We start from the raw sequence: 12533 nt of genomic DNA, 5'->3' as shown, positions 1-12533 counted from the left end.
ATTTACCGAATATAATTGATCAATTTATGACCCATTTACTAATATATAGGATTTTGTTTTTTTGGTCATATACTTATATATGGGTTAAGAAATAGGTTTATGATCTATTTTGACAGGTCTAAGTGTCACACAAATATCAGGGACCGGAACCGGTAGTCTCGGGATTGGCTGGACACACCGGAAACCTGCAACAAAAACAACTCGCGAATACTTTTGGTTATAGATCTCAGCTAGAGGATCAACAAGTGTGTCAATGTAGGATTGCCGAGGAAGACTGCTATGTTGAACAGCGACTGGGAGCGTCGGATGTTGCAGATGATGGTGCAAAAGCTGCTGGGCGTGGCAAAGGAAGCTTCGGCAGCTTGCTGGTGGAGTAGTGGAGTGAGCAAGGCGCGATCCAGACTGAGAACACACAGGAAAGCGTCTGGAACGTCGCTGATGCGGATGAAGCATCGAGGAACGAGAGGGCTTGCGGCTCTGGAGATTTCACGAGGAAGAAGGAGCTCGCGGCTCGCGAAGAGAAGGGTGAAGGACGTGCTCTTCTTTTTTCCTTTAAGCTCTCTGTGATGAAAAAATATTAAGTGGCTGCCAACCACCACATCACCGTCCTACGCGGCATGCGTGAACCACTCAATATTCGACACGTGTGCTGTGATGTGTGTCGCGCCCTTCTTTTTCCTCATGGAAAAAGGAACGGTTAAAAAAAGGCGACGATTGACGCGATCCATAACCTTTCTTTCTTTTCTCTCTCTCATTCTGGCGGGACTTGTTTACACTAACATTTCTATTAGACTGAGAGTGCATTATCTAAGTGGTCACGCATCTTGATCACAATTATAATCCTAAGATATCAAAGTCGCTAAGGTGCCGCATGAAAACCATTCTGTCTGTCAACTGGTTTTTTGTTCCTGAATCGCTTTGGACCAAAACCCGTTTGGTAACGCAATTTCATTTTTCTATTTCCGACAAGTTTGCTTCCAAAACTCGATTTCAAACCAGTAAATGAGAACCAAAAAAGTTGGTTTTTCATTTCTGAACAAAAGTGAGAACCATTTCGAGGAATTCATTTTCTTCAACACACATATTCATATGGAAGTCACGATATTTGAGGTGAGAAAAAAAGCAAAAATCAAAATTTCAAAACTTAACAGAATGGTTTAGAATCGTGGCTACCCACTTTCGTGAAATTTAAATTTTTTAGGTACATCGAAAAAATAAATAAAAATAAAAATTTCAAAATTTCACAAAATGGCTTAGAAAACCTATGGCCACCCACTTTGAGCAAAATTTAATTTTTTTAGTTTCAAAAAAAAAAAAAAAATTCTAAAATTTAAAAACTTCACGTAATATCTTAGAATACCTCGCGCCACCCAATTTGAGCGAAATTTTATTTTTTAGGTGCCAAAAATATAAAAAGCAAAAAATCAAAAATTTCAAAACTTCACGTAATGGCTTAGAATACTTGTGGCCATCCACTTTGAGTGAAATTTAAATTTTTTAGGTGCGGAAAAATAAAAAAATAAAAAACTTCAAACTTCACTGTAATAGCTTAAAATACCCGCGCCACCCTTTGAAATGAAATTTAAATTTTTTAAATGCCAAAAAAATAAAAATAAGCAAAAAGTAAAATTTCAAAACTTTACATAATGGGCTTAAAATACCATGTGCTTACACACACTTTGAGCGAAATTTTATTTTTTAGGTGCCGAAAAAAATAAAAAAAAGAAAAGAAAAAAAATTTCAAAACTGATAAAATGGCTTAAAATACCTAATATTCACTTTAAACGAAATTTAAATTGTTTTAGGTGCCGAAAAAATAAAAAATAAAAAATAAAAACTTCACATAATTGCTTAGAATACTGTATACCACTTTGAGTGAAATTTAATTTTTTTAGTTGTCGAAAAAAAAATAAGCAAAAAAAAATTTTCAAAACTTCACAGAAAGTGCGCTTAGAATACATGTGGCCTCCACTTTGAGTGAAATTTAATTTTCTTTAGGAACCAAAAAATAATAAAAATAAAAAATTCCATTTGGGCATCTAAAAAATTAAATTTTACTCAAAGTGGGTGGCTAAAGGTATTGTAAGTCATTATGTGAAGTTTTGAAATTTTTGATTTTATGTTTTTTTCACCTAAAAAATTTAAATTTCACTCAAAGTGGATGGCCACATGTGTATTCTAAGTCATTCTGTGGAAGTTTTGAAATTTTTGATATTTTGCTTTTTTCACCTCCAAAATTAAAATTTCACTCAAAGTGGGTGGTCACAGGTATTCTAAGTTCATTCTATAAAGTTTTGAAATTTTTTGAGTTTTTGAATTTTTTTGGGCACCTTAAAAATTTAAATTTTACTCAAAGTGGTGGCCACATGTATTCTAAACTATTCATGAAGTTTTGAAATTTTTGATTTTTTGATTTTTTTGGGCACCTAAAAAATTTAAATTTCACTAAAAGTGGGTGGCACTTGCGTATTCTAAGCTAATTTGTGAAGTTTTGAAATTTTTGATTTCTTTGATTTTTTTGAAAAATTCAACAAATTTCCTATTTTCCCGAAATCTAAATTTTTTTTTTTTCTCTGACATTTTGATGATTTTTTCTGGAATTTTTCAATTTTTTGGGATTTTCTGAATTTTTTTAAAGATTTTTATGAATTTTTCGGATTTTTTATTATTATTTTTATTCCATTTCTAAAAAAATGGATTTTTATTCATGGAAATAGAATTTTCTGTTGTTTATCAAACGGGTTTTTATTTCGCGAAATAGAAATTTTGTGCATTATTATCAAACGGGTTTCTGCTTCTAGAAATATAAATTTTTTGTCATTATCAAACGGGTTTTTTTCTCGAACTCATCCAGGAACCGTAAATAGAAAATCTATTTCTGTTCGAACTCATTCCAACAGAATGGTTATCATTCGCTACCTAAGTGTCCTTGCAAATGTTTTTGGGATTGTTTTCTTCAATGTCTAGATTAATACTAACCTAATTTAGGAAAGAAATTAACACTCAAATTATTGAAAAAAGCAGAGCAAGTAAGTAAACATCCAAGAAATTGAAATGACTTGAAAGTAAACGCGGAAAGAGAAAACCCGATACAAGTCGGGCAAATAATATTACATGGCCTCGTTATCATGCCCCGGACAGGGCCCCCATGAGCAAAATGAGAATTTAAATATGCATGAAATTACTCTAGCTACACAAAACTATTCTATGTAATTTTAGTCTATGCAAAATGGATTTTTTTGGCCGTAAAAATGGTAATAAAATACCAAAATAGCATTAAATTAGGCAAATGACTTTATAAAATTAGGAAAATCTCATAAATGTCATTTTTTGCATAATTTGATACTATCCAACATTTTTCATTTTTTTTGAAATTTTCTGATTTTTTTCATTTTTTTCGTTTTTTTTTAATTTTAAAAAGTAATAATTCCCTAAATCGGTCTATGCTCGGTTTACGCGAACATGAAACAACTCAGAATATGAATATTGCGAGAACCGGGCTCAAATCAACCGTTTCAAGCTCGAAGCTTGGTTTGGGCATTTCGTCGAGCATTTGGTGTGCATTAAACTGCCCCAAGTGGCTTCCTCGAGCCATATTCGTGGCCTTCAATCTCACTCCGTGTGTGATATCAAGTGGAACCAAAGTATCAAGGTTATATTATCACATGCAAAGAACAATATTAGCTGGAAATCACATCCTAAAACGCACAAGAACCAAGTTGGAATCGGCCTCCAATATGTGGGTTCGGACTGCTTTTGCAAATCTGGGTTTAAACCCAGGTCAAGCAAACCTGTTGCATGCCCAGGTTTAAGCCCTGACACTCATCACGTGCAAGGTCTATGGGGAACATTACTTTATCCAAAAGAATATACGTAACATCTACTTTTAAATGAAACAAACATCATGGAGAATGATCAAGTGAACGCGTCGAAACAACCCTCCAAGAAGCATACACGCATTGTTCATAGTGACTAGCCATGAATCAATGTCCATTTGGGGATTGCGACCTATGGTTGGAAATCTCTTTGAATGAAGTTCCACTCTCTAGTTGAAGGTTTTGGCTAATTTTGGCTCGAAGTTCACGAAAATCTCACTTTCCTCTCCAAAAGCCAGTCTGGAAATTTTCTGGGTTCATGTTCTGTTTGAGTTGCGTCTGAGGGTGAGTTTTTGGAACGACCGTGAACTCTCTTCCTCTTGTCTCATCCCTTTCTTTTTTATCCCCCAAAATAACGTGCTTCATAGATCCTATCCATCAAATCCAACCAGATTTTTAGCCCGTGATTGCCCACTTACCAAGCCTGCAAACTGAGTCTCTTCACCAACTTTCTGACTCCAAAATCATCATAATTTGCAGCTGTTGAGTGGGCAGGTTTGACCGAGATTATCACGTGCCTTCAGCAGCTTATCCCCGGAAAATTTTTGTCCATTTGCACTCCTAATGATGGTCTCACACCTCGGCCAGAGTTCACGCTGATCGGCTGGCTGAGTAGGATATGGTGGGGCCACGAAGTTGGCTACTCAGCAGCCTCGAATTGAGACCAAATCGTGGACCGGTTTTTGGAAGCTGATTTAAGTGCTTTAATCCATTAATCTGGTCGGAATTTTGATCAGTTTGAAATTTGAAGTATATTAGTTTAAGATGATAATCAGAATTTGTAATTTTCCATGCCCAATTTTGCAGGAAAGTCCCTCAAAATTAGCCATTTTCTTGCCCGAGAATGCTCGATTTGAGCTAATTTAGTCCTTTTGGCTTGATTTGATCAATTTTACCTTGGCCGTTTTCAATTTCAAGCTTGATTAGGGGTAAAGATGATGATTTAAGGGCTTGGGGGCGAATTTTACAAATTTTGCGATTTGGTCCCCCAACTTTTGGAAATTGCATCAGTGGCCCCAACTTGCCGGTTCATTTGCAATTTGATCCTTCAGTCTCGGCTAGCTACACTCGAATCCTTGGCCCTTGCTCTTCCATTTTTTTTTAGTAGAATAATTCGAAAATATTTTTGTGGAAAACAAGTTCCAATTTTTCGAACATGATTTTTGGGCAAAAAATTTAGGTGTCAACAATGTGGTATTAAAAAATTGGATCCATAACCTTTCTTTCTTTTCTCTCTCTCATCTGAATAAGACTGACACACACAACATTTAGGGCGTGAATGACAACATTTCTCTTCTCCGACCCTATTTCTCTTTCCCAGACGAGTTTTTGAGCAAAAAGTAGTATTTGATAACGACACAAAATTTATGTTCAATGGCCCGGAGCATGGCGCAATCGATGGCAACGGTGGGGACTGCCCGGCGGGGAGCGAGTAGAGCAGAAAGCGAGCAATAAAAGTGAGTTGTTATTTCTGTTTCTATTTCAGAATTAGAAAAATAGAAATTTTAACTTCTCATTTCTATTCCAAATCTATTTTTGGGCCAAAATTTGTTCTAGAAATAAAAAAAAATGAAATTATTTTACCAAAAGGATTTCTGTTCCTAACTTGTTCCCGGGAAAAAAAAGTAGAAAAATAGGGAAACAAAATGATTATCATTCGCGCTTATTGCCTTCTCTCTCTTCCCTTTTGTAAAAGAACTCTTTTCCAGACGAGGAGGTCCTCCTCTCTCTCAAATTTCACTCCCTCTCTCTTCGTCCAAAGACACACTCTCCCTTCGGCTCTAGCACTTCGCCTCCGCTGTCGCCACCACGAGACCTATTGGCGGCTCCGATTCCGCCAAGAGCCCCATCATTGCTGGGTTTGAAGCTCATATCCGCCTCCGGCATTTCGGCTCAGATTCGCCTCGGGCACATTGTGACTCTTTTTCTTGTGGGTTTTGGCTTCCAAAGCTGGGTGTGACTCCTTCAAAACCATGGATACTTTTAGGGCCCGTTTGGTAAGGTGCCAAACAGTGAAAATTTCTGTTCTTTTGTTCCCAGAAATAGTTTGGGAACAGAAATGCGTTTAGTAAACTTTTTGTTCCCGGGCACATTTTTGCAAAAATTTGTGCCTTAAAGCTTTTGGAAGAAGAAGCAAGAAGTAAAAAAAAGTTGCTTCTTGTTTCTAAGCACAATTTTGAGAATGAGTTCTTTTTCTTCTTTTTCTTTTTTTTTCTTTTCTTCTTTCTGTTGTTCTTCCCTAGAGTGGCCGTAGGTCTCCGTGACGCGACCGGCCATAGCCTAGGGCCGACGAGGGCGTCATGGCCCTCGCCGGCCGCCGGCTGAGGAGGTCGGCGAGGGGTCCCCTCGCCGACGAGGGCTGGGGCCGGACCTCGCCGCCCGGGTGAGGCGGCTCGCCGTCGATCATGGCGAGGTCGGCCTCGCCCGATCCGGGCGAGGCCGAGCCCCGGCCACCGCAACCTACGGCGAGGCGAGTCGGCTTCGCCCGCGGTGGCTCGCCTCGGGCGGCGAGGTCGACCTCGCCGTCGCGACCCACGGCGAGGTCGGCCTCACCTAGATCGGGCGAGGCCGAGCCTCGCCGCCGCGACCCACCTGGCGGCCGACCTCGCCCGTCGTGACCGACAAAGAGGCTCGGCCTCGCCGGGATCCGGGCGAGGCCGGGCGGTGAGGCAGTGGCCGTGGCGACGGCGAGGGCCACGACGCCCGGCCTATGTCCGGTGCCGCCGGCCGGCGATCGGCCATGGCCAAAGAAGGGAAGGGTAGAAAGAAAAAAAAAAGAAAAAAAAATATTAAACAATTTAAAATATTATTAATAAAAAAAATTTTTGTGTAGTTACCAAACGTATTTCTGTTCTTTTCTATCCCAGTAATAGAAATTTTGGACAGTTACCAAATGCCTTTAAATGCTCAGAAATTATTTCCGGGCACAGAATCAAAAAGAATCATTTTTGAGTAGAAATAGTTCTCGGGCACAGAATGATTGTCATGCGCACCCTTACTGTCAGCTCCCACCAGAAAACCTCCCTCTCCTTCAAAACCACGGAATCTTGCATTTCATCGATTCCATGGATGAGGCCTTCAAGCTCTCGGTGTTGCATTTCGGGGTTTCTTGAGATTTTGCTGACTTGGGTATGTTCTTTTGTCTGTTGGGCCGTGAAGGAATATCTCTGTTTTTTTTTCAAGGGTATAAAAAGTCTTCTTCTGTATGTGGGCATTTGGCCTTCTTGGGAGGTAAAAAATTGTGTCTTTATTGGCAAAATCAAGAATGAGACTCAATTGATACCGATGTGAAAATGTTTAAAATTAAATTGATTCAATTGAAAATTTTATGATTAAATTAGTACCAATGCAATAGCCTTTTTAGGACTCTTCCCCCTCAATTTTGCTGCAATCCTCTGTCTTCCAAACTATTGCTCCCATAGATCACTAAACAAACAAGAAATTAGATACAAAGCTAATCTATGTGAAAACTATATCAAAGAAAGAAGGAGAAAGACAAATGTCTTTTATTTTTTTGTTTAAAAAACTAAAAGCTAAATCAAGCGATTAAAACTTCCATCTTGTATCTTTGCTTAAGTTAACCATCCATCAATTTTTAAAATCTTTTAAATTGTCAGATTAAAGGCAAAAAGTTGCAAACCAAACAAGTGAAGCTCATGAACTTTGTCCTTACGTTGGTTTTTTAGAATATTTTAACATCAAATTAAGTGAATTTCTAAAATTATCTTAGTTATTATTTTAGATTCTGAATAACATGTAAATACGGTATGTTGTGAATAGGTTGTGGCTTTTAATAGTTTTCAAATTTTAATGACATATCGTAAGGTTTAGATAAGCATTTAGTTTACTGTAATCTTGAAGTAGCAAGATTTACGTAATTTGTTTGATTTTCTTATACTTGTTATTCATTGAACTCGACAAATTGAATAAAATAAATTGTACTTTAAATTAGAAGTACTTTACTAAATACGTAAAATACATTATGAGTATGTTCCATTTTGTTGGTCTTTAAATTAAATGAATTTCTTTATTTAATGCAGCTTTTTTATATTTTGAAAATTAACATATTTGAAGATACTTTCTCTTTATCCATGTTTTTAAATTTAAGTTAATAAGAGGCAAAAGTTTGTATACGGCAAGTTTAAGATCAATATGAATATAATAGAAATCTTGAAGTGGCATGATTTATGTGCATTGTAATTTCCTTGTATTATCACCTAATTCAACTACTTGAATAATATAAATTACACTTCAAATTAGAATTTTTTGGTTCAAGGAAATATTTATTTTATAAATAAAATTTACTAGCACTCATGAGTTTTGTATTACGCGTATCTTTTTCTCTGATAAAATATATTTATATTTCGAGAATACTAGGTTTGAAGATACGATCTCTTTATCCAATTCTGAAGTTTAAACTTCTGATGAATAGAAGTCTGTACATTGCAATTCAAGATAAAACATAATGAACAAAATATATTATTTCATTAAGAATATATTTGAAGTATTTTTTCTTTAGTCATTATTTTAAACTTAAAACTCAATAGCAAATGAGAGTTTAATATGTCAAATAATTAAACTAATACTTACTGGTCGAATGTGAACCATGGCGAAAGCATGTCACGTGAAGTCACACCGCGAGTAGAGAAGTAAATATTTTCTCAATTTCGGCTTTTAAATGTACCTAGTATTTAGAATTTTTTTTTTTTTGGTCTTTTATATAGGATTACCGACCATGTTTCCCCGTGATTTTTATTTTATTTCATTTTATTTTTCTTTTTTGCATTTGGGGAACGTGTTTGATCATCACCTCAGAAAGTGGTTAATTTGACGAAAAGGAAAGAGATGCTGAGCATCGAGGAAATCACAAAGCTTAGTCAAAAAGCAAGGGACACGCGCGCTGCTCCTCTAGACAAAAGAAAAGCAAACGCAACATGAAAATGCAGAGAATCTTTTAGGCAGCTTTTTAGCAAGCAACGCCATTCATGAATTCCATTACCTCAAAGATTGTCCAAACAATTCATAATTGAACTTGCTGTTTCGTACCTCCTTACATGGTCTGTGTTCGATTTGGTTGCCAAAAAGGTTCAATCGAAACAAGCCGTTTTGCTTCGGGATGGATAGTACGTCACCAAAACTGCAGGTCATGATCATGAAGCCTGTGTTTCTGAAGGCCGGAGTGCCCCTAGTTCTATCCATGGCGGGTTTCATTTGTGCTAGGATCATGTGGAGAAGAAGCAGCAGCGCGCAATCTAAAGCTTCTTCGTCGCAAGACCAGGTGAATGTTAAAGACTCCGACAGTGAAGATGGTGGACATGATGAGCATGAGAGCTCTCGCAGCTTGAATTTCACGTGTACAGACTCGATAGAAGACGAAGAGCAATTCGTGGCGAATCCACGATCTTTGATAGGAAGCTCCTCCCGAGTTTGGGATCAATTGACTCGCAATTGCGAAGGAGAAGAGATCTTAGCCCTGAGAAGCACGGTTAGGGACCTTCAGGAGAGAGAGCTGAAGCTGGAGATGCAGTTTCTCCGGTACTCCAATTTGAAGGAGCGAGAATCAGTCTTGATGGATATGGGACACGCGTTGCAATTGGGGATGTCTCGGCTCGAGCTTTTGGACAGGGAGGTTTTGCACATGGAAGAAGAGAACGACCGGATGGCCAATATGGCCGCCGAGTATTTCAAGGTCATGGAGGAGCTTCACTATTGGAAGTCTCAGAATGGGAGGCTTCATAGGAAGGTGAAGAAGCTCCTTAGGAAAGTGAAACAGCAGTATAGGGTCTTGCGACAGAATGATCTGAGGATCGAAGAGAGAGAGGGGGAAATTTTGAAGATCCAGAGAGCTCTCGAATCGAAGACGAACGATGTCAAGAGAATGGAGGATGAGATTGATGGCCTAAGGGCCATGTTGGCTCGATCGGAGCGGGACAAAAATGAGCTTCTGATTGAACTGAGTTCAGCAAAAACTTCAGTTCCGCCGCTCTCCAAGGTTTGAACTCCTGGTTTTTCGTTTCTGAGGTTTCTCGACACAGTCTTAGTCATTGAGAATTCACGTGCATAATTAAGAAGATGATAACGACAATTAGAAACCCGTCAAACGAAGCGGAGTCATCTAACTGTTGAGAGGTTGGCGAGACTAGACGATCTGGAGAACAATTATTTAGTCATCTAACTGTTGCGACCTTGCTCATCTTCGTGTCCTCTTGTTCTACGAGTCAATTTGCCTAACAGGATTGGCTTTTTTGGACAGAGCAAAGCGGAAGCAACATCGACGGAAGATTGCAGTTGCCTGTTGAAGGAAATAGAGCACCTCCGGACGGACCGGGCGGCGGAAGAGAAGGAACTGATTCACCTGAGATGGAGCAACGCTTGCCTGAGGCATGAATTGACGAAGAACGACCATGTCCATGAGCAGAACATGGTGAAGGGCCATTCTTCTGAATTGGCCCTCACAGTTTCGACTGATATTGAAGACTGCAACTACGAGAATGGACTGAAAAGGTCGAATTCCGCAAACGGCGGGTACTCCTCTTACGCAGGAACTGGCAATCATGTCCACTCAAAAAAGGCAAAGATACTGCACAAGCTCAAGAAATGGGTGGAGGGGAATGACAAGACGAATGCGAAACAAGCCGAGAAAGCGAAGCAAGAGGTCGGATGCTTTGTGAGGCATTCAGTTTCGGATGATGTAGAGGAGGAGCACATGGCCGGGGCAAGAAGATCGTGTTCCGGCACATAAATATGGCTGCGACCGAAGCGAGCAGTGCCGATCATTAGTCGGTAACCCAATTTGCTAACACCAAACCATGATACTGATTGTATAAGCTCGTTCACCGGTGTTTCGCTTGAATCGTCTGGAACTTAATAGCTAATAACGGTCCGGTATTATCTCGCTGATCTCGCAGCACCTGCTCTGATCCATGTGTTGTTCATGAAAAAGTATTTAATTAATTAAATTGATTAATTGCATCATTAATGCACAATAACCCACTTTTTAGTCGTAATGATAATCCCTCCCACATCATTGCTGCACAAAGTCCACGTGTCTATATAAGATAAGTCATTTCCATTTTATGGTTCAAAAATCTGTGTGAAGTTGATGGCAAGGATGAGAACAATGATTCCCCACTTTTTCAAGAAAATTCCATGGGGTTGCTCTAGATTAGGTCTGCTTGTCCTCCTTATTGAAGTTCAAAGGTTTGAATCATCACACTTACATAATTTCTTGTGACCACTCCTAAGAGCACATCTTGTGTGTCTTTGGTAATTATCCGATGAGTATGAGATGGGAACTAACACTCTCCATGTAGACTAGTTAAGTGCTAAAAAAGTGTTAAGACAATCTTTTGATAGAAAGAACGTGATGATATTACCATCTACTACAAATATATAACGGTGGCTACTCATGGATGGTCCTGGTCATTATATAATCAAATTGACTAAATGTAAATTTTGGCTAATTCGAGTTTTAAAACTTTTGCAAACTACGTAAAGGCCCTATAGTTTTGCTGACGGTATTCTAGTCATGGGACGACCAAACCCTTTTGGTTTCCCAGAAAATTAAAAGGAAAATTACACATGTCACTACACTAGAGAGATAGTACGCATTTTCCCATTACCGCATAATAGTTACACTATATTTTTTTGAACTTTCTTGATGTTATATCTGTTAATTATTTATCCACTTATTTGTTAACAAGTCCAATTTGCGTAAATTTTTCAAGCGAAAAAATAACTTGTTTAAAAATTTAATTACGAAAGAAAAAATACAATAGAAACCTTGTAATATTCAAAAGCACAAGTTTGCCTTATGATCTTTGAAATAATATGCACCCTCTTGAACTTTCGGAAAATATGTTTTCTTCCATTATTTGAATGAAAAAATATATTAAGAAATCCAATCAGAGAGAGGGAGAGAATCCATCGCCATCTCCTGCATAGGGATTGCACCTGGTCGAGGTTAACCAGGTTCCTAACTTGCCATGTTAGAGAATTTTAGGTTTCTTGTCACGAGAGTGATTTGATATTCTAAAATTCTGGATCAATTATACTACTAAATAATTTCATCCACAATGTACCAAATTATCCAGATAAAATGTATATTATTCATTTATAAATAGATCTTTTTAAAGGAACTTTGTGATTTTCAATTCATCGATTCCTTCGTGTTACGTGTAATTACTGCATTGGAAAGCAAAAATGATCTCTATTAAAGCTCAGTTTGTTTCATAGAAAATGAATGATTAGGAGGATATTTTCTAAAAATAATCATTTATTTTCATTATCAACAACAATTTATATCTAAAAATTTCCATGACTGATGAATACATTTTTTAACTATCGAATTTAGGAAAGCATTTTCTAAATTATTCATTTTACACGAAAAAAACCCATCCTAAGATGGTTAAGGAATTTCGAGCAGACATGACTCTAAAATAAATTACTTATTCAAAATAGTCTCGCTACCCGTCATTACTCCTCCACTCCTTAGCCCCTATCCTCATTGCGCAACCATTACTTTGTTGCGCCTCTTTCTCTCTCTCTCTCTCATAGGAAAAGATTAACCCGGAATGAAAAATTGGCCATAGCACATGGTTGGGTTCTTCTCCAACCCAGCAAAAGAACCAGGTCAACTTGACCCGAAATCGGGTTGGG

At 38.0% G+C, this 12533-nt stretch overlaps 1 protein-coding gene across 1 annotated transcript; it reads left to right on the top strand.

Moving 5' to 3' along the window:
• The first annotated feature begins 8717 nt into the window (after positions 1-8717).
• On the top strand, positions 8718-10850 carry LOC115693424 (protein CHUP1, chloroplastic). The gene is made up of 2 exons (XM_030620415.2): positions 8718-9867; positions 10129-10850. The coding sequence occupies exons 1-2, from the start codon at positions 8992-8994 to the stop codon at positions 10615-10617; spliced, it is 1365 nt and encodes a 454-aa protein (XP_030476275.2). The 5' UTR covers positions 8718-8991; the 3' UTR covers positions 10618-10850.
• The last annotated feature ends 1683 nt before the right edge of the window (positions 10851-12533 follow it).

The sequence above is a fragment of the Syzygium oleosum genome, unplaced genomic scaffold, assembly GCF_021117445.2.
Source record: "Syzygium oleosum isolate NSW1041296 unplaced genomic scaffold, Sole_v2.1 Sole_v2.09, whole genome shotgun sequence".
Classification (NCBI taxonomy): domain Eukaryota; kingdom Viridiplantae; phylum Streptophyta; class Magnoliopsida; order Myrtales; family Myrtaceae; genus Syzygium; species Syzygium oleosum.
This window is presented reverse-complemented; position numbering and strand designations above follow the sequence as displayed.

Coding starts and splice junctions, on each gene's coding strand:
- LOC115693424 (XM_030620415.2), top strand. CDS start 8,992: ATGGATAGTACGTCACCAAAACTGCAGGTCATGATCATGAAGCCTGTG. Junction 9,868..10,128: donor CAGTTCCGCCGCTCTCCAAG/GTTTGAACTCCT, acceptor TTTTTTGGACAG/AGCAAAGCGGAAGCAACATC.